General features: G+C 29.2%; 5 protein-coding genes across 7 annotated transcripts; 3 read left to right on the top strand and 2 right to left on the bottom strand.

The window, feature by feature from the left end:
- Positions 1 to 795: 795 nt before the first annotated feature.
- Positions 796 to 2,686, top strand: LOC119680696 (zinc finger CCCH domain-containing protein 15 homolog). Its single transcript, XM_038093639.1, has 5 exons — positions 796 to 889; positions 977 to 1,156; positions 1,268 to 1,570; positions 1,630 to 1,761; positions 1,825 to 2,686. The coding sequence occupies exons 2-5, from the start codon at positions 1,088 to 1,090 to the stop codon at positions 2,536 to 2,538; spliced, it is 1,218 nt and encodes a 405-aa protein (XP_037949567.1). The 5' UTR covers positions 796 to 889; positions 977 to 1,087; the 3' UTR covers positions 2,539 to 2,686.
- Positions 2,687 to 2,761: 75 nt separating this feature from the next.
- Positions 2,762 to 5,697, bottom strand: LOC119680681 (nucleoporin Gle1). The gene is made up of 5 exons (XM_038093620.1): positions 5,385 to 5,697; positions 5,128 to 5,328; positions 4,825 to 5,076; positions 3,602 to 4,720; positions 2,762 to 3,537 (listed from the first exon to the last, which is right to left on the bottom strand). Exons 2-5 carry the CDS (start codon positions 5,137 to 5,139, stop codon positions 2,785 to 2,787), a joined length of 2,136 nt encoding a protein of 711 aa, XP_037949548.1. The 5' UTR covers positions 5,140 to 5,328; positions 5,385 to 5,697; the 3' UTR covers positions 2,762 to 2,784.
- A 466-nt stretch (positions 5,698 to 6,163) lies between these two features.
- LOC119680708 (probable RNA-binding protein EIF1AD) lies at positions 6,164 to 7,265 on the top strand. The gene has a single exon (XM_038093654.1). It carries the CDS (start codon positions 6,354 to 6,356, stop codon positions 6,840 to 6,842), a length of 489 nt encoding a protein of 162 aa, XP_037949582.1. The 5' UTR covers positions 6,164 to 6,353; the 3' UTR covers positions 6,843 to 7,265.
- A 1,907-nt stretch (positions 7,266 to 9,172) lies between these two features.
- On the top strand, positions 9,173 to 9,929 carry LOC119680705 (vacuolar protein-sorting-associated protein 25). The gene is made up of 2 exons (XM_038093652.1): positions 9,173 to 9,287; positions 9,346 to 9,929. The coding sequence occupies exons 1-2, from the start codon at positions 9,238 to 9,240 to the stop codon at positions 9,821 to 9,823; spliced, it is 528 nt and encodes a 175-aa protein (XP_037949580.1). The 5' UTR covers positions 9,173 to 9,237; the 3' UTR covers positions 9,824 to 9,929.
- Positions 9,930 to 11,347: 1,418 nt separating this feature from the next.
- Positions 11,348 to 24,787, bottom strand: LOC119680671 (latrophilin Cirl-like). 3 transcript variants are annotated; one of them, XM_038093602.1, is made up of 18 exons: positions 24,698 to 24,787; positions 24,187 to 24,607; positions 22,980 to 23,123; positions 22,444 to 22,633; positions 21,827 to 22,383; positions 20,440 to 20,784; positions 20,064 to 20,380; positions 19,667 to 19,994; positions 19,055 to 19,282; positions 18,786 to 18,993; positions 18,471 to 18,711; positions 16,793 to 16,958; positions 14,932 to 15,161; positions 14,773 to 14,870; positions 14,526 to 14,712; positions 13,623 to 14,468; positions 12,851 to 13,569; positions 11,348 to 12,787 (listed from the first exon to the last, which is right to left on the bottom strand). In XM_038093602.1, the coding sequence occupies exons 4-18, from the start codon at positions 22,476 to 22,478 to the stop codon at positions 12,382 to 12,384; spliced, it is 4,911 nt and encodes a 1,636-aa protein (XP_037949530.1). In that variant the 5' UTR covers positions 22,479 to 22,633; positions 22,980 to 23,123; positions 24,187 to 24,607; positions 24,698 to 24,787; the 3' UTR covers positions 11,348 to 12,381. The 3 variants fall into 3 exon arrangements, with proteins under 3 accessions (XP_037949530.1, XP_037949531.1, XP_037949529.1); XM_038093603.1 differs by having other exon boundaries at positions 23,003 to 23,123; XM_038093601.1 differs by having other exon boundaries at positions 22,444 to 23,123.
- Between the last annotated feature and the right edge of the window lie 1,293 nt (positions 24,788 to 26,080).

Here is a 26,080-nt window from a genome sequence, read left to right as displayed (position 1 = left end):
GTGATTAACTATTCTTGTAACTGCAATGTATTCATTTAAAAATTATTCTATAAATAACCAAAATGAGATATGTATAAAATCAAAATAAAATTATGGTTAGGCATGTGAACAAGGTTTCGAAGAAACGAGTCGAATGTTAAAATTCAAAACCATTGTAAAAACTATTTTTCTGTTGTATAAACACAATATAAATAAAAGTACTAATATTAAGTATAGAAAATAATAATAGGTCTGTTCCACGAGCTACTCATAGTAAAACATGAGTAAAACAGAAGTAAAATTTACACAAAAATACTTGAAAATTTGCTGGTGGAATATGTACTTGTGTATACACAGCGTTTACTCAAAGTTACTATGAGTAGCTCGTGGAACAGACCTAATATATCGCTTATTTAAACGCTTCCTGTGAATTTGATTAATAAAAAATTTTTTAGTTTTTTTTAAGGTACATTTTTCAAAGGTATATAATTATTTACATATATCTATTATATAAATTTGATAATAATCTAAAGTAAGTCGTTATAACATTTCTTCTCAAAAAATTTTGACACGTAGTTAAGATAAAACAAATTTAAAATATTAGTTATTGTGAATTCAAACATATAAAATTCATAATAGCAAACGTCGCTGTTGTGATATCTGAAATAAGAGATATCAACAATTTTTTGTTCTTCTGTTAACAAGTAATTGCAGTTCGACAAAAATAATTTATTTTTGATCAAACAAAAATTTTCGAGCATTGTAAACATTTCTTTTTTATAAACTCCCACGTAACTGTAACAAAAAATTTTCTACAAAAATGTCAAGTTAAAATTCATAAATACAAATAACTATAATGTAAACATAAATTTAGTAAATGCGTTGAAATATAACTCATTTTGTAGTGATGGTACGGATTGGTTAATTGTTTTATTTTAATATACCTTTTTCAATTTGATGGTTTTTTAAATACGATACTGTGAATTTTTAATTTTAGTAAATGTCAATTTGACAGTTCTTCCGTTTCTGTTAATAACACATCCACACATTTTGTAACCCTATTCACTCAAAATTTGTTTAAATTTCCATTTGATTATCTGAATATATAATGCCGCCGAAAAAAGTCGCAGCACCTAGTAAGAAAACTGAACAAAAAAAAAAGGAAAAAATCATTGAGGTAAGCGGAAGGAGACGCAAGTATACTTACATGGCTAGTGCTCTCCAATGCAATTCCTAACCTCAATTAGGAAAGATTTACATTTTATGCTTTGTTATAACTGACCCTTAGGATAAAACATTTGGTCTTAAAAATAAGAAGGGATCCAAGCAACAAAAATTTATACAGCAAGTACAAAAACAAGTACAGAGTGGTGGACATCATCCCCGGCAGGATGGCGATAAACGTAAAGAAGAGAAAGATAAGAAATTGGCTGATCAAAAAGAGCTTGCTATGATATTTAAACCTGTACAATCGCAAAAAGTTGAAAAAGGTACTGACCCCAAATCGGTTGTATGCGCATTTTTCAAACAAGGCACTTGCACAAAAGGAGATAAATGTAAATTTTCTCATGACTTATCGATAGAAAACAAGGTAATATTTGAATATTAACAGACAAAATTTAAATTAATATATATATGTTTTTCATTAAGGTTGAAAAACGTTCCATATATGTAGATATGCGAGATGCGGAGGATGATATGCAGAATTGGGACGACGCTAAATTAAAGGAAGTTGTAGACACAAAACACGCCGGTGAAAAGAAAAGACCTACTACTGATATTGTAAGCTTTAGTCAGTTACATTTATTTAAATACTCTGAAAATTATTTAGAATATTTTTTTCAGATATGTAAATATTTTATTGAAGCAGTGGAAAAATCAAAATATGGTTGGTTTTGGGAGTGCCCGAATGGCGAAAAATGTATTTATCGTCATGCCCTACCTCAAGGCTATGTGCTAAAAAGAGATAAAAAGAAGGAAGATAAGCCAACAGAAATATCCTTGGTCGATTTAATTGAGAAAGAACGTGCAGCACTTGGACCTAATCAAACGAAAGTTACCTTAGAATCGTTCTTGGCGTGGAAAAAGCGAAAACTGCAAGAGAAAAAAGAAAAATTGGCAGCGGAAGAGGAGCGCAAAAAGAGCGATTACAGCAAAGGCAAACAATTTGGTATTTCTGGACGTGAAATGTTTAGCTTTAATCCAGATTTGGTGGACGATGGTCCAATGGAAGATGGTGATGCAGCATTTGATAATTATCAACGCGACGATGACGATGACGATAACATTGTAGAGTTTAAAGAATTGGACTTATCGGAACTTGCATTGGCTGCTCAAGAAGTAGATGGCACAGGTACTATAGCGTCAACATCCCGACTCAAAGATCAATACGACGAGGCGGCAGCAAATAATTCGTCATTGTCTGATGCAGCTTGTGGTACTACGGAAGCAATAGATAATGCCGAACCAATAAATAAAGAACTTTTTATGGACTTAGTAGACGAGCTCGATGATTTAGATATTGATGGTGATGATGATGATGACGACGATGAAGACTAAAATTAATTGTTACATTCTCTACGTTTGTTACATTACAGGTAAAAAAAATTCTATAGCATAAAGAATAAAAACAGTTTGCTTATATATTTTAAAACACATCATTGTTGAAAATTATTTAATAAAGAAGTTTCGAAGTCTTGCAATTTTATTCAGTGTGTATACGTGAAACTGGATTTTGTTCTGTTAACAAAAGCAATTTAAGTAATCAATGTGATTACTAACCGGCGTCCATTCTTTATGTAGTTTTTACCAAAAATTTTGTGGTAAAATTCCAGTTGGTGTTGGAAATACTCCTTTCATTAAACAGTTATCCAACATAAGTTCTAAACGGGTAGTTGCTCCTCCACTATCGATTTCTTTTACTTTTGGAATATATGATTGCCTTATGAAAACAAGAAGTTTGACAAATTGTTTGCCGTAAGTTGCGTATAGATACGGTGAAACGACGTGTAATACCTCAGAAAGCACTGTCGTACAAATATCTGGCATTGGTTCAAGATTTACCAAGTTTGACAACCAAATCCAGCACTGATCGATACTGAAAGGGTGTGAATGACCATCTGCTTGACGACCATTAGTTATCATTATAGCTGAAAACAGTCGAGCGAAACCGGCATGCCGTTGCAAAAATAGATCTTGCTTTTCTATCACACCATCCTTAAATGTGTAACCAAGTACTTTAAAGTAGTCTTCAACGGACTGTTGTGGTTGCTGTGGTATATAATATGGTACTAAGTAGGGCGATTCTTTAAACAAGTAGGCTAGGAAAAGAATTCCGAAATCTGGTATTAATTTCCATAAGGATATGGCAACTGACGCTACTGGAAATGCTGCTGGCGCGCTGCTTGCAATTTGCGAATCACCTTGTTTGACCATTTTTTTTGTCATTAAAAGCATACAATAATCACGTCCCAGTGGATGATCGTTGACTGATATTATACCATCCGGAACTTTTGTGGGTTGACCGCTTATAAAATTGTAAAGCTTTTCAAATTTATCCTATAAATAGAAACAAGTATTAACTTAAATGAATGCGATTGTACAACATTTTTTTATTTATTACTCTTAGATGTTGAGGACTAACTGCTGCTATAGCATTAATTGGTATGTTAATAACTTTTTGACAGGCAGCTCGATATTTCTTCAGAGATTCATCATTCTGCAGTGGTTTCACCCTTTCCACTTTTGCTTGATAGAAAGCGTTAATTTTGTTGTAAAATTCCAAACGTTCCTGACTTACATATACATCGTTAGATTTGGATAATACAGTTGTATCTGATATAGTCGAAACAGGAGGTGGTTGGATGAGTAAGTCATTAGTGTTTTCTGTCGAGATAACATTAGGAACAACTTCAGTGTATGAGGTTGTCATTGCATTAAAGTTATTAGCGGAAGTTGAAGTAGCCATTGCAGGTGTCTGCACAATATTAAAAATTGATGGAGTTTCATTAGAAAGTGAATTTGCGTTTGCAATTGCATTGTTGGTCATAACTTCTTCCGAAACTATTGATGTATTTACGTCAGTTGGTGGAGTGAAAATCGTACTGTCTTGTATTTGTTTTTGTTCTAAAAGTTCTTCCTGTGCCTTAAGAGTTTCTTCTTTTTGTTTAAGAACAGATTTATTGGCTTCATTTGCTGATTTTAATTTATCATATAATATGAGTAATGATTCGTTTAATTGAGCCGCTGTCTTTAATTCTAGTAGACTACAATTGCCGTTTTTTATTTGAACTAAAAGCTGTTCAAACTGTTCAATTATACCCTTTAAATGACTGTTGTAATGCTCGAAATCAGTTGAAAAATGTTGTTTGTCAATGGATTGTAGTAATTGCAGATATTTTCCATAACTTTCATGAAACTTTTCTTGAAACTCAATAATTCCTTTAAGCACTATTGCTTCTTTCTCGTGTTGATATCTTTCACTAATTTCGTCTCTCAATTGTTCAGCTTCGTAAAATTCTTTTGCTACCTCCAGTTCAGCTTGTTCGATTATTTGAGCTTCCTTTAGGCTCTTCTCCTCAAACCATAAAGTATTCGGTTCACAATCACTCGATTTTGTTTGCGCCATCATTACTTTTTCTCGACTAATTAAATTATCTATATGATTCCTTATCTTAAGCTTAGTGTAGTTATCGGTTTCCTCTAAAATTATACTCGCAGTAACCGTAGCTTCATCATATGCCTGCATAAATATTAATTATTTATTTAATAAACCGTAAATTACCTTATTTAAATAATATGAATATATATATTTTCATGCTATAAAAATTTATGTTAATACTTTACCTTAGAGTGTGGCGAACTTTCTATGCGGGAGTATGACTGATTTGGCGATACATTTTTTTCAGTTAATATTGAGAAATTTGGTTTTTTGCATCTTACAGTCTTTTTTGGTACTTTTGGTGTACATCGGAGGCTATTATTATACTGTTCCCAATTTATTTCTATATCAGGACCAATTGTGCGTTCTGTTACGAATTGTGAAATTTCAGCTGCATTTTGCAAGACTTGGACGTTGATATTAAAATCTTCCAATACCTAAACACAGATTTTTATATAACTTGAATAATAATAATATTGCAAACTTACCGTGCTGTCCATTTTAAACTAATTCCTTCACTAATATATGCTTATTTGTTATTATGTTCGCACCACAAAACGGATTGTTTTGTTTCAACTCTCCACAGCACCCCAAATATTCACAAAGAATACAAACATAGATAGAACATTTAAATATAACGAAGCTTTTTATTCAATATTTGATTCAAGTCTTGTATGCACTACAGGGCACTACAAAGTCACTACTGACAATAAAAACTCATAATACAATGCATACATATACATACAATATATTTTAGTGTTTAGTATGGTTATGCACGTAATAATTTATTGAATGCTCATGCGTTCATTTTTATGTGTTCCTTGATCTGTATGGATATATAGGAATCAAACGATGTGAATACTGTCGCTGCAATGCGTTGTTGTTGGAATGAATTTTTTTGTTATTCAAATCTTATTTTATCTAATTTATTTAGTTTCGTTTGCGGTGAAATAGTGATACATACACACGGTGTTCGTCAGTCTGTATGTACTATATGCATAGAAATATATTTCATTGAAACATTTAAAATACATGATCACTGAGTAACTGCAATATCCTTTAAGTAGTTTTATAAATACTTTTACTAATATTTTGATTAAAATGTTTTCATTTCAATTACATAAGTAGTTTTAGATGCAGTGGAAACATGATATTGTCGACGTATGAACATATAACTACATATACGAAAAGAATATCGCTTGTTTTTACTTCACAAGTATATAAGACAGTGGAATAGCAAATATCAAAAACGAACTTGAAAAGTTGATTATTAAATAATAGAATGTCAATTATTAAAAAAAGTTATACCATTATATTATTAAAAACCCCTTAAATTAAAATAAATAACAAAATAAAATTAAACACAACTTGTTCACAATACACTAGCAAATAAAACTATAATTTTATTCAATTAACATTTGTATAATGACAATTATAAAATATATTACATAGCTATGTAGATTAATATTTTATTCAAAGTGTATAAATAAAAATAAATTTTTCCAAAAATTTATTTTATAAAAAAGTGATATCTATATCACTAACATCATCTCTACACATTTTTTTTCGATTTTGTTTTATTCGCATCATTCCAGAAGCAAACAGAGCAACTCTCTACGAGTTCAACATTGGAGTTGTGTGCACGTTTTTGTGTGTTTAATATTACTGCAGAGAATTTTGAGTGTATTTAAATAGTTTGGAATAATCAGAAGAAATGTCTAGAGTAGTAAGACGAAAACATGTTTTAAAAGAAATGATGGATGACAATTTGGACTTACCTGAGGAGCGACAACAGATTGTGCGTGTGGTTTGCAGTCGCGGCAATAATTTGCATGAAGTAGAAGCACCGGAGCCGACCTCAGAAAATTTTCTTGTTTCCATGCCAACTAAATTTAGAAAAAACGTATGGGTTAAGCGTGGTGATTTACTTTTGGTGAACCCAATTGATGAAGGTAGCAAGGTGAGAGCTGAAATTTGTAAAATTCTTACACAAGAACATGTTAAAGAGTTTACCAAAGCGGGCGTGTGGCCTAAACGTTTTACTAATAAAAGACCGTGTGATAATGATGATGGTATTGATAGCAATGCTTGTGCTCAGCAGGACGGTGCAAACGGTGACGACGACTTAATGGTACCAAATCTAAATCGCCCTCAAATATACGAAGACAGTGACGAGACGGAGGAGTCTGACCATGATATATAAAACAAAGATACTGACAACAGTGAATAATTAAGAAACAAATTGCAAAGATGTCTACATGACACAATATGTGATTGTGTGGCGCAATATGTGTCAGATATCATAGTCTTGATTTTTGTACCTGTATCGTCAGCAAGAAATATGAAGTAGAGAAAATTATGTTATTACTGTATTAGGTCTACATTACGAGTTTTATGCGATGACTTACAACCAAACCGACAGACCCCAGCTTTTAGTAATAAAAATTGAATGCCAATGACTTGAACACGAAAGCCACTGCAATGATGGAGTACCCTTACTTCACTGGACCTAGTTTCTCAGCAATTTTGTTTTTTAAAAAAGCGACAATTTACAGATTTGGAAAATCTTTTGGACTATAGACTAAGAATAAAAATATTCATTTGTATTATATGGTTTTTAAATTAAAGCAATTTTAGAAAATAAATATAAATCAAAATAAATTCAATTTTGTTTAATAAATAAAGTTTTTCATTATTGCTGTTGCAATGCAATAATGAAAAACAAACCAATTTACATAAATTGATCATTAAGAGCATAAAGATGTGTAGTAAAGTTAAAAGAATTCATGATCAATAGGTTTTTCGAACAGTAGCGAATTAAAACAACAAAAATTTATTTTATATTTATATTTTAATTAATTGAATTTTTGGCTGGTCATACAGCTGTTTCGAATATTGTCAAATACCCATCATTAGTGGTCTTAGAAATAATTATTGTATTTAATTATTCGTTAATAATTTTTTGAGACTGCAAATACCAGGAACCGAACTCGTACTCTGTCAAATTTGAAGCTCAGATTCAGAGCACCTTAACCAACTGACACAAAGCCGTAATTGACTTGTATGTTCGCATTTTTTTCTGGAGTTTTGTTAATTTGCTGTGAAAGTTTTATTAATAAATTCACTTGCTGTGTTTATATTGAAACGAAATATATACACCAGCTGTAAAATAATTTAATTAATTAATTATATTTTTAAATTTCAATACTATTGTGTTTGTAAAGACATTTTTTGTTGCATGCTTTATATATTCTTTTTAAGTATGGAACCTAATCTAAGAACGTAATACTGAGAATTCATTATATATATGATGAGTACGAGTAATGTAACTGCTTTGACTGAAAGGTTACTGAGAGGCATACATTATAAGGTAATTCATCTTAGAATGCATTGGGGTTTGAAATGTATAGTACCAGCAGCGCTCAGCCAGATTAGCAGTAGAACTATCTAAGTTAAGCATAATATGGTGCTAATTTTCCTAGAAACATGGGGCTGGTGGTCAGTAAATCAATGTTTTCAAATCAAAGCTCTAAAGAAGTTTTAGAAGATCTATAAATATTTTGTTTGTTATACGATGTTTAGTATTTGCTATGAATGGCCTATTTTTTAGCTTTGACCAATAGCCTATTCACGCAGCAAAATTAAAAGAAACGCTATTCTTTATTTTAAATTGGAAATCAACTATGATAAATCTTATTTATTCTTAAGTTTGTTTTTATACAATATAAGTTATTATATAAAAATATAATTTTTAAAAAAACAACTAAGTCGGGCAAAAATTCAAACACAAGTATTGAGCTCGACACCAATATAATAATATTAAGTAAAATCAATTGTAATTTAGCCCGATTGGCTCGTTTCTTTAAAAAATTAAATTAAACTTGTGACATGATTCCATACAAAAGTTTAATTGTAATTTGTATAAAATATGTAAGTTACATTTAACTTCGTGATTTACAGTATTATAATTGTGCTACGGTACTATGAACAGTCTTTATAAATTCAATCGAAACAAAATTTTAGCATTCTAATTTACAATTGCAACTACAGAAATAAATATGATGAACATAATTAAGATTTTTACCAAAGTGTACCGAAAAAAAAATAATATTACAACTAAATTATCTTAGCTTTGTTTCTCATTGTGAGAATTGTATTCTTTTTGATTTCAAGTAATACTAGTTGCTTGAACGAAATACATATCTAAAACAATTTGTGTGGGATTTCCAGAATGTAAACAAGGTCAAAATGTTACACTTCGTAAAATGTAATCACACAAGAAGGTAGGTTAGATTGAATACCTTTTCTTGTTAATTGCAATATTTCTATTTATTACAATAAATCAAGCTAGTTTGAATATGCTTTAAAAATGTGAATATTCTTAAAATTAATTAGCCAGTACATTAAATTATAATGTTGAGGATAAATAAAATTTCGTTCTATAGTGTAAACTCTACCATAAAATTAAATTCTGTTTTTATCAATAAAGAAATCAATCTGGCATCTCAATTAAATGTTTATGTGTATAAATTAACACAGCTGATCAGTAAATGAAATTGAAAATTATTAATTAATTAAAATTTATAGTATTTGGAAATATGACGGAATTTAACTGGCCATGGGAGTATTCATTTCCACCATTTTTTACGTAAATATTTTAGTATATTACTATATTGAATTTGATATATTTTAAAATTTCTTTAAAGTATACAACCAAATGAGGAAACCCGTCATCAGCAAATTAAAGTTTGGTCGAATTTGTTTTTAAAATATTTCAAACATCATAACAAATTTACAGTAAATGTAAATGAAACTGCTCTGCCATTATTCAACAACGAAGAGATTAAACGCCATTTATCGCCAGCAAGTGTTTTACTAATTTTAGAGGAACTACAAAAGACAGGACATGCATCACCACAAGACAAGCGACGTGTAGAATGGCTTGTTCATTGGCATACTCTGGAAGAATATTCTTATATGATATATGAATGGGCTCAGGAATGTGGTCAAGTAAACACTGTTTGCACACTTTATGAAATAGCAAATGGTGAAAATTCAGAAAACACACCTTTTAGGAATATTGATGAAACTGTGCTTATAAATGCCCTTCGCGTGTTAGAAGAAAAGGGTAAATGCGAATTAATATTAATGGAGGATAATAATGGTGTGAAGTTTTTCAATTAATAAGAAAGTGTATATAGTTTGAGGAATAATCGACGAAAGCATAATGTATGTAAAGTTCTATATTTAAATATATAAAAAGTATTTCATAAATGTTTAGTGTATATTTGTTAGTAAAATAAAAAAAAAAGTAAAATGTCTATATATAAAACTATTATACTCAGCATGACCATTATAAGTGTAATAGTGTATGTCATATTTACCCTTCATTTTTCTCATTTTTTTAGTCATCACAAATATTTGGTCAAAAATACAATGTTCAATTATTGCATGTATTCATTAATGTATGTATGTAAGGCCTGCGATTGCTCCCACTAGTCAGCAATTTCATTTTAATCGTTAGCAATATTTATATCCAATCTGTAATCCAGCAATAACTTATGTTAACTTATGTAATAGCGGCTAATGTAATAGTAAATTCAGTCTATGGAATGGGTCTACAGTACCAAACCAGAATTTGTCTTAATCTTTTTTAAATTCGAAATGATTAATTTGCTATTATTAAGCTTTTATGAGCTCGTTTTACTAAGCAAAAGTTCACCTGTCCTATCTGGTTTGAAGTGTATTAACCCCGATTAATAAAAAGAGTTATTTTAAATATAAAATGTTAATGTTGTTGTAATCCAAGTAGCACTGCTGTTATTGTATCCATTGAAAATGATGTACGGCACTTAGCCATTTTTGTGGACGAATGATTCTAGGACGTAATTTCTGCTCCTTCTGGCACAACTTAACCGCTTTGGACTGCGAATAATTAATTTTTATTTATAGTCTGCAACACGTTTTCACATAATAGGGATTGTATACTTAATATCGATACGGAACTTATATTCAATTTAGAAACGGAATGATATTCAATATAGAAACAGAACACATATTCAATATAAATAAGGAAGTTATATCCAATATAGATACGGAAGTATATTCAGTATAGATACAAAACATATCTACCATGTTATAGACGATCCTGTAATAATATATATTGTTTATATGTTATGGCCACTGTTATAACTATGTAAGCCAACTTAGAAGTTCAGGTTTTTCCATTTTCACTGGCTGCTTCTTACGTTCGTGTTACTAACACATCAACTTAGATTAGTCTTTAATTGTTTACTAAATATCTACTTTTTACAAATAAGTTATAATCCTAATTTCTGCTAATAACAAATTCGCAATAAGTCACTATAAGTTGGAATTTCCACAAGTTCAGTTTCTGATTACATGCTCTTCGTGTTTTCTATATCACTAAGGTCGATATATAATCAAATGTATTATTAGGTGGCTTTAAATTTGTGATATAATTCAAACTAATTGTTTCGTTACATACACTAACTTCATTTGTATTTAATTAAGCTGTGGTAATGATGGATGGATGCGTAAGATTACTTCCACTTCACTCATTTATAGTCTTAGTAAATATATCCTTAGCATTTTTGTTCAATATATTTTAACTAATTTCATTTCATGGTTTATTCTTTTATATTGCTTTATGATATTAAAACCAATGAAAAATAAAACAACTTTAAGTACATTAAAAGTTAGTACACTTTTTTAAATATTTTTAATACTCAATGTTATTAGAAAAAGAGGTTGTTTTCACATATCAATCAAAACACTTACTAAGGTGTTTATGTTTTCAAATAATTTACAAAAATCTGAAATACATTTTTTATTTGGTTTTTATAGGCAGTTCTTTCTACGTATTAAATGTTCTCAAGCTTAATTTAACTTAAATACTAAAATATTAAACTCGCCGTGTAACTTAGCACTTTAAGACATATATAGGACAGAAACAAAAAAAAAAGAAACTATTTATATAAACACAAGATAAATAATTTTTTTTTTCATTTCCGCTTATAACTATAAAATACTACAGTGATAATTTGTTTTTTGTTTTATTACACATAATGAATATATAGTTTTTTCTTTTTTTGGACAAGACATTTACGTTTATAGTTAAACCTATTCTCTTTTTAGATATATAAAATGTTTTGTAACATTAATAATATATGGCATTGTTTACATTTAGATTTGACATTCAAAACTTTATATATACTTTTCTATACTAAATTGTTTTTACAATAAAATTTCTCATTTTTGTGTAAAATATACATATATACGGCGTAGAAAAATTAAATTTTTCGAAACATTACATAAAAATTTCAAGTACAACAAATAAAAGTTTTTGTACAAAACATATGGATTATTTTAAAAGTTCAACTTAAATTAGAAAATAAATAATTTTTAATGAAACTACAAATTATAAAAAAATGGCATTTAACTCGTGTGATATATACGAATATTTATATACTTGTTTTAATCACTGCGTCTATCTAAAACTACTTGTTTCAAATAATATACGTTACGTTACTTATATATGTTATATTTTCTCATTACTATGTCATTTAAGTCTTATTTAAATACATTCCTTTGAATGTGTATATGATCGAAATTAATTTTATTTGGTAAATAAAGCGAAATATTTAGTGCCTGTGTCGTTATTAACGTGAACGCGTGCTGGGGCGGGATTAAATTGCTAAGGTCTATAAATCTAACAACATCTACTTCGATAACGGTTCTAAATAGCATCTCACGGTATTATTTTCATCTAACATAGCTGATATATTGCGACCAACTGGCTGTTGCTGTTGTATTTGATGTGATGACGATGATGAGGATGTTGTTGATTGCGGTGAAAGTTGTTGTTGTTGTTGCCTCCTTTGCAATGGATGCTGATTAGCTGGTGGCAACGGTGGGCCATGGTGAAAAAGTTCATTCATACCCAAACGTTTATTAGGTGAAGTCTTTTTAAAGCTACGTACAGATCCACCAGCTGTATTCACACCAGTTACTCCGAATATCAAATTCGGTTGTTGATGTTTTTGAGGTGGTGTACGTTGATCACCGTCATTATAACCAGCAGTTACCTTAGTATCAGAATTAATAGAATTTTTTTGCTGCTGACGTCTGTAAAATTATAATAAAATTAAAATTATAATAAAAATAAAGATATCAACAATAATTATTTACCGAAAACGTCTTTGAAAATCTTCATCCTGCAATACTAATAAGCGACGCATACGTTCATCGCTATGCTGTAAAGACATAGCATCATTCATATGCATGCTATTATCATCCTCATCATTATCTTCATCACACATGCTTTCATCTTCATCGTCCTCATAGTCATCATTATTTTGCATATGCAACCTTTCAGTACCTGGACCTTCATAGTCATCATCACCATCAATGTCATAGTGTTGAACATCAGAATTGCGATTGCTTAGTATTTCTTCATATACTGGCCCATCACCACTAATGGAACTTTGATTATAGTATGTTTCACTTACACGCCCTGAATCATAATCCTTATTTAAATCACAGTTGGAATGTTTGCCTTTAATAAAGCGCTGTCCTTGCACATATGAATTTATATGTACACCATTAAAATCTGCTGGTGTTCCCAACTTGTGAGGTTCTGGAGCTCCACGACGGTTAAAATGTAATAGGTGTGCATGTGCAGCTGGTTCAATATGCTCCTCATCAGATGATAGCTGCTGTTGCTGAATTGTATTATATTGTTGCTTCATATGTTGGTGTTGAGGACCAACAGTTGGGTACCGACGTTGTTGTTTTTGTTGTACTTGCGGTTGATGATGCATATAAGCCGTGGGCTCACCTGGTTCTGCATAATGTTGATACTGTTGCGGATTTTTATGTGTTTTTTTATATGATGGATAAAAAAGTATCTAAAAATTGTCTTATCAGTAAAACTGCATCATACAAATATTTTATAAAGTACCTGTGATGCAGCTGTTGTGCGACTATGCAGCGAACCACTTGGAGAGTCAGAATTTCCGCCGCCTCCACGTTTCTTCTTACCTTGTTGACTATGTTTTTGTGTCCAGTAGAAGAATTCATGAGTTTGTTGTGGTGAATTTTCACCTGCAATATAATCACGGTGTTGTTGCGGTATTCCTCTATTAATAGGCTGCTTCCAACTTTCATAATCCGGTTGATGATAAAAACTTTCTTGAGTAGGGACACTGTTGCTACTAACACTGCTACCGACTGGTTGTTGTTTATGTCCATGTCCAAAAATTAAGTGTGTGGAACCGGCAGATGATGTTGGAGAAGTGTGTCCAGCACTGGGTGTATGTACACTGCCGCCTTGGTAACGCAATGAACCAGTTGGAACACCACCACCACCACCACCACGTTCAAGTACTATATGACCTTGGACTGGATCGAAAACGGCATTACACTTACCATGTGGAAACACTAAATTGCCAGCTAATATACCGCTTTTGATAGTACCACCACTACCACTTGCACCAATATTGCGTTGCGGTTTATTTTCATTTAATTCGCAATCGGATGATGGTACAATTGCATCTTCACAAGCCGATATAGCACCACCTGTGTCATCAATCTCATTTCTTTCATCTGGTAATTTTGAGCTTTTTATTTGGGTATTCGATGTGGCACTGCCGCCACTATTACTAGATGTAGTGTTACCGATATTAGTTCCTACCCCAATACCAGTACTATTACCAACAATTCCAGACGAAATTGACGTTTTGGAACAACGCAGACATTTAGGTAACCAAGAGTTTTGGCGAACATACTTTCGATATTCGCGACGGATCTTTAATGATTTGCTATGTTATGAAATGTATAAAATACCAGAGAAAAAAAACAATACCTTTTCGTTTTGTATGCAATGAAATACGAAGATATAGAGACCCATAAGCGTATTGAAGCCAATAAATAAATAACCAAAAATAATTGCATTTTCTGCTTCGAGTTTTGCACGACGTAAATAATTGTAAGCAGAGATCCAAACTGAGCTTAACAACAACAAAAATATAAACGAGCAACGTATATCAAACCTTCAAGAAAACATATTGATAAATTTGTGAAGAGAAATAAGCAGAAAGACCACAACTTACCGAATGTTAGATAGGCGTGAATGTACTTTATTTTTTAGGGCTGAACGACTCTTACGATACATTACAAGCCATGACAAGCACGTATAAATCAGAGCACTCTGTAGTAATATTAAAAAGATCAAATCGGGAATAAGGAAAGAAATAAAAACAAAAACTTACCAAAAAGAAAAGAAGCACAGGCGCTACAAAGGTCGAGTAAAACAATGCATTAGAGTCCATCAAAATGCAAAAATCATTTTGTGTATAGGTGCTAGGATCAATAGCCAATGATATGGCTACAATGGTTAGTGAAAGACCATAAGATAACAGATAATAGCAGTTTACTTTAGAAGTTTGTACAACTTCGAGTAGAATATCATCGGTGGTGAGGATGCAGTATGACTGAAATGCTATAGATAAACAAAGTTTTTTATGAACAAAATATTAACATGTATAAAAATAATTAAATAATTTTTAGATATTTTTTAGAGTATATTTTACTCAAAAATAATGCCTAATGATAATTGAGATTTTTAAATAAATGTCCGTTTTTAATGAAAAATCTGATTTTGTCCATTATAACCAAATGAATTTTGTTTTTAATTAGAAAATAAAATAAACTAATTAGAAAAATTATTAAAGTTTAATAGTTACTGTACCGCATAATCAAAAAAAAAACCTGCATATTAAGAAATAGATTGCATTATATTTAAATGAGGTAAAAAATATCCCTATTAAAATGAGTTTTTCTAAAATTTAAGATGAGATAAATTCTAAGATCTTTTACTGAAGCCTGTATAGTTAACAGCTAATTCACTAAAATATTTAAAGCATTGTGCCACATCTCATTAAATAATCTTAATTATCTCATACCCTGGATTATCTTAATTCTTAAAAATTAATTATCTCATTCATCTTAATTAGTCCTTAATTCATTTTACGTTTTTTGGTTGCAGTAACTGCTAAAAAAATCTTTAATAATATTTATTTGTTACTACTGCAATCTGTGGAACACACGATTATGAGGACTATTGGAGAGGAATTAAAAAAAATAGGAGATATTGTCTTTGGAAATTAATTGTCTTTAAACTTTAGGAAGTTAACATATATTTATGTCAAAAACATTTTTATAAAGAAGATAGATAAACGAAAAACTCACTGACAATTTTGAATATGTATTCAATAAATAAATGAATCTTATGAAGTTGTATTTGGAGCTCAGCTTCATATCACATACGTGGCACATACGTGCGAAATAAATGTTTTAATGAAACAAATATCTAACGTAGAAGTAAGTAATGTCTAGAGCAGTGTTTCTCAACCTCGCTTCACTCAAGGCTTCAAAAAGTTCAATTATTTTTCCTACGTAACATACACAAGGAGCGTTCAAAAAGGTCAGCGAAATCGTCAAATATTTATCCCTTTTTAAATGATAAAAAACGAACTGTATCCTTCTCCTTTCAGATCAACAAGATTCTTCTTTTGCTCACGCATTACTATATTCATCAAAACACACATATTTTTTGGTAGCTGTTGTTTTAAAGTCAACAATTGTCTATTTACGTGTATTTAAAATTGCTACTTATAGAGCATACGTCTCACGTTAAGAAACACTGATCTAGAGGTCTAGAGAAAAGGGTTAGAATTTTTTAGATCTCCCGGTATTGTTTGGAATATAAAAGTTAGTGAGAAAGTTTTCAGTGTTAAAATAAAATTAATGGATTTGACTATGGGGCATGCATTGGGATTTACAGAATTTAAAAAAAATTAAACTAGTTTCACATATGTATTGGTCTATGTATGACAATAAGAATTAAACTTATTAAGAACTATTCAGTAATTTCACAGTATATGTAGTTACTTCAAAATTTATTGCATTTATGACCTCAGTTGAGCATTGACTGTTTGTGTGAACGGAGTTAAAGGGATTTAGTTTGTAATTAATATTAATTTAATTTAGTTTCGCAATTTATATGCAGCGTTTCGTTTTCAATGTAGTCTTCATTTCTTTAGTTAATAATGTTAAGAATATTTAACTTACCTTCAAAGCAGAACCATGCTATTGCTGCCAATATAGAAACATGTAAGAACACAGCTGTGAAACCGCATAGAATACTAGTCTCTGTTTGTTCAATACCAAGAAGAAACAATAGTTCGACAAATAGTAAACATATATAGATACTGCGATATATTACAGTACGCGCAGACTAAAAGTAGAAAGGAGAATGGAAAATAGATACTAGATATTAAAACTAAAATAGATTATAATAAAGTGTGCCAACAATTTGGAAAGTATGCCTAAATTATGCATAATACAAGGAAATTTTTGAAATGATTTCAGTTAAGTATATGATTTGATTTTAAAATTCTTAAATTATTGATAAACAAAAATTTTTGATAGTAAATATCAACTGTTATATGTGAAACATAACACATTTTAACATTGGTGGTTTAGTGGTGTATATTCAATGAGTTTTAAATAAACATAAAAGTACGAATGGAAGAATAAAATAAAAACTTAAAGTAATATGAAATGAAATAAATGAATTTTTTTTTATATATAAAAATGATATTTATTGATTTATGCTTATCTTTGTTGGTTTTTACAACCAATGACAAAAACAGCACAACATGCACTATGTCTAAAAATCAAATTTAAAATTCGTTTATTATTAGAAAATAAAAAATAAATATTAATAGTAAAATTCTTAAAACTAAAACTTAAAGTTGATTACAATTAATTTACTTAATGCTTATATCTTTTAAACTTAATGTCTTACGGATATATCACATTTACTATTATAAACAATCAGTACAGTTCAAGTAAATGAAATAGACAAAAGCGTTAATTAACAAATAAAATAAATTACTTATTAATACGAAATTTTAAGAATTAAACAATATTATTATAACATAATAAATTCATAGCAAATAATTTATATGTTAAAGTTTAACATATTTTGATATTAATTTACGTTAAAATTAAAAAACAAACTTTTACTTTAAAATAACATCAAATACAAACATACATTTATATATATATATGAATTATGAATTCACCACCACCACCATTTATATTGTAAATCATCTATATTTCCTTGCATTATAATATTATTCTGATCGGTATTATTATGACTATGATTATTATTGTTATTACTACGGTTAACGTTTAGATTATTGCTGTTTCCAGCCTGTTGTAGAGCAGCGGCAATAGTTGCTGCAGCTGCAACTGCTGCTACTGAGGTGCTATTCATTGAGGTCTCCAGGTGTGAATTTGTATTGTGTACATGTACATGAGGCTGATTTAAATTATGCCCATGGTTATGATGATGAGGTGATTGTAAGTTTAAGTTTAAATTTAAATTGTTCATTTGTAAATTACGTTGATTATTTGCTACAACAACAGCAGCAGCTGCTGCAGCAACAACCTGCTGCTGTTGCTGTAGATTGAAATTATTAGCATTTAAATTATTACGGTTCGAGTTCCGTATTGAGTTATGTTGTATAAAGCTATTATTGGTTAAAATAGGCATTTGAGGTGTCAAATGCTGCAAATTCAATTGTTGTTGTAAGTTCTGTACATTATTAGTTTGAGCTCCATTAACAGTAGCAGTCGTTGCAGCAACATTTATTGCAATTGACTCATGCGTTTGATCGCGTATATTATTCCGCGTACTACCGCGACGTTGTTGGTGATGTTGGTTATTGAGATTTCTTACCTTAATAAAGACACCATTAAATATTTTTAACGTTAACAATGCAATTACAATAAATAAAAGACAAATAGAGATGCTGATGTATATTAAAATACGCATATTGCCGTCAAACAAAGCAAACAGCGATTGGTTTTGCTCGTCCATCACGTCCATTAATATTGCAAAATTTGTTAAATGATTACACATACAAATGCTATGTGTACGATTTGTTGACTCCAAATTACAACCATTAGCCGACCAAGCACTAAAAAAAAGTATATAGATATATATATAGATGATTAATATAAAAACATTTATATATATAAATTTAAAACTCACTGATCGATATAGTTCCAAAATACACAAGTTGGATTTGATACATTTTCAGTTTTCAAATGTTTCAAAATTAGTTTGATTGGTTGTGAAATTTGAATATGGCGCCCTTTTCCTAAACTAGCCGATATTACTTTGCTGTTAAGTATACGCAGACGTTGCTGTGATGCGGGATCTGAATCACTTTCATTTGTTACTAATGCTGTGTTCCGTACTGTATTTAATGTTACTGATTATTTAAAATACATATATATAATAAAAAAATTTAAGCTTACTATAACTACGCGAACTTTTAATATCGAAATGGTCAAATGTAGGTTTTAGGATTGATTCCAAACGATCAAAAGCAGCAAATACAATGCGTACTAAACCACCTTCACTATTTTCTAGAAGTGCAGCACGAGGCAATTCAATGCGATCATCGCTGACTTGCCACTGTTCTGCGTCAGGAAAAATAACGTCCGATTGTATATTTTTAGTTTCCAAAACACGCACAGAAAGCACTAAAAATAATATATAAATAAAATAAACAAATAAAACACAGTAAATACAATAGAAAATATACATAAAATGTGTCAATATAATTGTTTTACATAAAAATAATATATAATAATATATATAATAATATATAATATATATAATAATAATATATAATATAATAATATATAATTCATATATATATATATATTATTTATATATATAAATCTAATTAATATATAAAAACATTAATATATAAAAAAATTCGTTTAATAAAAAATAATTTTTGTAGATTGATTTTCGCAATGTTATTCAATTTTATAATAAATTAATTAATAAAATATAATTATATAAAAATATTTATAAAAATTGTCACTTTGACGTAAAAACAGTTAGTGGTTTATACTTACATATATTTTTGACCTTTTGTATGACGTTGCGTTCTCGAATGATGGTGTCAGCTAAAAGAAATGCATTATATTCCAAACCAGTTAACAGAGAAGTTGCTACACGCATTTGATCCTCTTGATTTAAATCCAACCATGAGGATAATTGCGATTCATCTAATAGATTTGAACCAGTTTTTACAACACCATGCAAAAGTTCCATAATGATAGCTTCACGCTGTCGTTGATCAGGAAAAGTTTCTTTGTCATGAAACATTTTCTCAGACATCGTTTGTATGATTTTTGTTGTTACCAACATATCGCCACCATAAAGAGTTTTACTACTGGTAACCTATTATTATTATAAAAAGAGTGTTATATAAAATACATTGATGAAAATTGTACTAATTCAATAAATTACCTCTGATAAATCATTAGCTATAGATATTAAAGAGGAGTCGCGTTGATTTACACGTACTTCTAAATTATTAAGCCATAAACTTCGGCATTGAGTTAAATCAGGCGTTAAAGGATGCCATGTTGGTATAAAATTACGTAAACGCTGATCCACTTTCATGCCAACATCTTCAAAATTATTACAATTACTGCTGTTGTTATTATGACTACAATTCATATGACGTAAAGGTAATTCAGTTGCGTATATATCTTCATCTAAACTATTATCAGATATGCGCTTCATTAGTACACAACGCCATTTTGCAATTCCAGTTGCTCCACCTTAATTCATTAAATTTCGAATTATATTATTTTTAAATATAATATGCATTTTTATATACCTGGACATGGCTGTACATTCACATCACCAACACGTGTAATATTCCAAAACAGGTTACGTGCATTTGTGGGACCGCAAAACATATTTGTGCCATCACCACCAGTTAAACCAATATTAATATTAATGTTATTTATTGTGCGAATGGTATTATTTGTGTTACTAGCACTTCCAGCAATTGTGCTACTAGTAGAAAATTGTTCTACTGTTGTTGATTGCTGTTGATTCACACGATTTTGAGTGGTTCTGGTAGTTAACAGTGTACTGTCATCACTTCCAGTACCACCAATACCTGTTAAAATACGTGTATTTGTTGGTGTGGTGTTTGTTGGCGAAATAGATGTTATTCCTTAAATAATATTAAATTACATAAGTTTATATATTGATGAAAAAAAGGTGTTCCGTTTTTAAAAAGGCTTCTGTGAATTTATAAATAAAAAACTTATACGTTGGTTTTTATTTTATGTATAGTTATTTATACTTCTACTTTGCCCTGAAAAAGAATCGACGATATTTGTATAGATAGGTTAGATTAGGTTAGGTTATAGCAGCGATCATAAGGATGCACTTGGATGTATAAGCTCATTGTGTTACCACAAAAAGAAAACTCAAAGTCTTTAAAACCACCTTGAACCTTTGACAAAGCTTTATATACTTTTTGATGAGAGGTCTACAATCGGCCAAAATTCTTAAAAAAGGAGGACTCCAAACAGTAAATTGGCGTTACACATGAGTTGGGCTATATAAAAGCAGATGTATACACTTTCATCGTTCTCTCCACAAATGCGAAAGGAGTGATTAAAAGAGCAAATCTATCTTCTGGCATCGTTTTCTAATTGGCTGTGACCTGTGAGCAAACTTACCACTGAATTTTTTCTTAACAGAACATGGTTAATTTGCATACAGATATCTATATATCATTGAGTTTTCCCAGCTTTTATTAAAAAGTTTAGCAAAGAAAGAATTCAACAAAAGTTTGCTTAATATCAACGATATGCCTAAATTTTTTAGGTGTTCTGAGTAATCACTTGAAGTATCGCGTTTGGCTAGCTTGTCAAACATGCATTTGACGAAAATATCTCTATAACCGAAAATCCAGAATAGAGAAATGTTAAACTGTGTCGACATCTCATTTAGAGATGTGTAGCAATCAAAAACTATTCTGTATGTCTATTCTGTAATTGGACTGAATTCAAGAACTTCAAAGCAGATTGGCACTTTCAGACAAGCTACAGTTTCTCTAAAGATAACTATATAAAATAAAAGTAAAAAAATAAAAACCAACATAAGTATTTTTATTTAAAGATTAAAAAATATATTTTTAAAAACAGAAATAATAAAAAAAAAAGATCGTTACTATTCTAAAAGTTATTTTGTTTTACTTCACTTACCTATATTATTGTTGGCGATATTTCTCGTAACATCATTTTCTTCAATTTTATGATGATCACTAGTAGTATGCCCATTATGTCTAGTATCTTGTGCATTTCCAGCTAAAGTAGCCGTGCGATGGGTTGTGTGATGATGATGATGAATCGGTGGTGGTGGTGGTAAACTATCATGTCGATTTGTATGTTTTATTAAAGTCGCATTATATCCTACTTTTAAACGACCACCAGGTAACGTAGTATGCACTGTCGGTGGCCCCAATGAAGATGGTATACTACTCCAAATACTAGGGGCACCTGCAGACGTTGCACTACCAGGTAAAGGTAGTCGCGGTGGTAGCGGTTGTGGTACGGCGGGATGTGTTACTTTATGACCATTAGGTATTAAGGGAGGAATATTCGTAAATATCCATGGTGGACTAGGACGACTTGTTGTAGTGGTACTTTGTAATGCTGATATGCATTGATAATGTGCTTCCAAATATTTATGTGTACCTGGACATGGTTCTCCAAACATATTCGTAGTTGCTAAAACAGTACAGTTTTGTTTGTTGGCGCATCTATAAATATAGCAGTTTTAAAAAGATTCACAAAAAAACAAAACAATACAACTAATTTACTTTGAATTCAGCACTGTGAGAGTCTTTGAGAACATGCAATTCACACTCCAATCTACATTGCCGTGGTCATTGCATATTGTAATAGAAAATCGTCCGTAGTTAGCGCGTATTAGGCTGATTATATCGCCCGGATCACATTCTATTGTTAGTTTTTTACCTTCGCAAGCATAGGCAGTTTGATATTTCGGTGCTAAAAATTTATTTGTAGCAAATGCGAAGATGTTAGTTTTAGATTTTATTTGATATAGTACAATACATAATATGACTTTAATGACAAGTAAATATAACATGATATATATATATATAAAAGAAATTATTATTAGTTTTTGTAAAGATGCGTATTTGTAGTTGGTTTGGGTTTTTGTTGAATTGGCAGGAATCTGTAAAGAAACTTACTCATATATGCATATATAATATAATAACGATAGAACAAATATAGGAACGATCGTTAGGAAATGAAAATGACTATTTGTTATAATATTATACTTAGTGATTTTTTAATGTCGACTCTGCAGTGTTAACATTTGATACTTAACAGGTATGATTTTTTTATAAATACCAAATCCATTTCATTAGGAAGGAACAGGCTACACATTTCCTCTGCATACGTGAATAATTTAGAATTTCTTCTGAATTTTTGTATTCACATTTTTCTTCAATTAAATTGCAAGCTCAAAAATCTATATATAATAAATAATAATTTAAATATATAATTAATAAAAAATAAATGTATTTTGAATAAAGAATAAATATTTTTTAAATAACATATTAAATTCATAATAATTATATTCAAATATATTTAAAATAGAAAATAAAAATATTGAATAAAAAATAAATATATTTTAAGAAAAAAATAAATATATTTTGAATAAAAAATAAATAAATTGTAAACATTTTGTTTTTTTTGTGACCAAAAATATAATATAATTATTTTTTGACCAGGCTAATTGGTGGATTTAAATATAAAATAAAAACTACAATTTATTATTTATATTTAAACAAATCTTTTTTTTTAAAATATTCTTTCGACTATCTTCGATAGTCATCTCCAGGAAACATTTATTTTGTATTTAAACTGACCAATTAGTCCGCTCAAAAATTATTATAATTATAAATAAAAAATTTATAAATTTTATATAAAAAATAAATAATTTTTAAATAAAAATTTTTGAATTTTAAATAAAAATGATGTGTATTTTAAATAAAAAATAAATATTTTTTAAATAAAACATAAATATTTTTTAAATAAAAAATAAATATTTTTTAAATAAAAAATAAATATTTTTAAATAAAAAATAAATATATTTTAAATAAAAAATAAATATTTTTTAAATAAAACACAAATATTTTTTAAATAAAACATAAATATTTTTTAAATAAAATATGAAATTTTTTTAAATAAAAAATAAATATTTTTAAATAAAAAATAAATATATTTTAAATAAGAGTTTTTTTAATTTAAAATAAATATTTATTAAATAAAAAATAAATATTTTATAAATAAAAAATGAATGTTTTTGATTTGAAATAAATATTTATTAAATAAAAAATAAATATATAAAATCTAATATAAGATAAATGTGTATTAAATGTAATAATAATTGAAACACAAAATGAAGTATGAATTTAATCTAAAGAAGCTACATTAATGATCTTATCAATTAAATGGAAATGTTTGATGTTAGAAGAATGCAACAAATCTTTATACATAAAAAATGAAGATTGGCTTCATTGTACACTCACCGATCAAACGAAAGAAAATCAACATTTTTATTCGAAGCCCACATATACATTTTTTTGATTCTGCTGCCTCGCCCAACTGCACGCTACTTAAAATTGGCGTCGACTTCACAGCTAGTGCATATTAAACCAACAATTTTAAAACCGGTTACACATACAAGATTCTTGTAGTTATTTTTATTTTTCTTATCTTTTTATAGTTTTTACAAAAAGGGTCTGTGACGTGGACGGCGACGCCAGCGTTGAAAACTTCCTTTGTTCTTTAAATAGAATTGTTCACATAAGACATGTAATGATTTTCTCGTCAATATACTCATTTTAAAACTACTTTTATATAAATTATTTGATCCTTATAAAGATTTTATAAACACTCTATATGCAGTAGAATATGCTGAAGATATTCGGGCTTGTAGTATGTAAAGCACTATAATAAAATTTTTCAATAAATAAGTGGACATGTTTTTTAATATAATTAGTTATAATTGTAGTTATTTAAATGTATTTTTATTCATACTTTAATAAAATATTATGCGGAGCTCTAACTTTTAAACACTTCCACTTAACAGAAAATTCTCTATACCAATAAAATAGTTTTGTGTTGCCATATTTCATTGCACTTTCTAGAGTTGCCAAGCTCATAAATATGAACAGTGCTAATAAAATATTATCAAATGAACAAGGGCGAGTAAATTGAAATAAAAAATTGAAAATATTAATATGAGGTCAACTTTATTTGCATTTAGACATAAAATCTGTTTTTAAGTCCATATATTGGCGTATATTGTTGCTGCATATTTCTCGAGTTAAACACAATAGTCTAAATATAGCATTAGAAACGCAGTTCACAGACAATCTAAGAAAACTCTTTTAAGTACAAAATACTGTTTTTTATATTATTCTGTATGCTGCAGTAAATAAAAGTTGTAATTATATTTATATTCTTTATATAAACTTAAAAAATCAAAGCACAATAAGTAATATAAAAACAAATCTCACGATTTTAGTGACAAAAATTTTGCTGGCAAAAGTTTTTAAGCAAATGAAATTGAGAAGAGAAAAAACTTTAACCTCGCAATTAGGAAATTTTTTTGCATAAACTCACAAATTTATTATAAATAATTAATTAGTATAAGATTTGGTTATAACATATGTTTACTGATTCTTGTTTTTCTTTTTTAATTTATTTGTAATCAAATATCCTTGTATTTGATAATATTTCATGAGTTTTCAAACTACATTATCTTTTTTTCCTTTAAAAGTTTGTGCATCAAATGTATTCCATAAAACGGGGTTTACATTACGAATTTTGCTGGTGGAAATCGATTTTGAGCCTAAAGCTAAGTACCTTTTCTATAATATAAAGATACTTTTATTAATATGTAAAATAAAATAAAATGAAATTTGTATAAGTACTGTCAGATAGTGTTTTTATGTTTTTAATTTTGAATTCGTACCATTTTTAAAGATCAAAAATAGATGTGAGGTATCTTTATGAAGAAGTTGAAATAGAAAGTGTTTGCAACATAAATAAATAGAAACTTTAATATGAACCCACAATCATTCTTATACCATAGTTATTAGACCATATCCTCGCGATGTTGCCGGGAAGTTCTTACAACCAAATTGTGATGAAATTCGTTAGATCTATATTTTTCAAATTAAAAAACAATAATTAACTAATCAAAAATCTCGAATCAAAAATTTTATTACTTTAGAATGTCATCGGTAGGTAGTTTGCGTATATAGTTAATACACTTTTAAAGTACTCTGTATCCAATTATATTAAAGACAAACTTTCATATAGCAAATAGTTCAATTTCAAACTTATCTATACACATAGCACAAATAACCTTAATTGTGTGCTTTATTTGTGCTTATTCTACTCGTTGAGCTACCT

This window comes from Teleopsis dalmanni, chromosome 2 (assembly GCF_002237135.1).
Source record: "Teleopsis dalmanni isolate 2A chromosome 2, ASM223713v2, whole genome shotgun sequence".
Taxonomy (NCBI): domain Eukaryota; kingdom Metazoa; phylum Arthropoda; class Insecta; order Diptera; family Diopsidae; genus Teleopsis; species Teleopsis dalmanni.
This window is presented reverse-complemented; position numbering and strand designations above follow the sequence as displayed.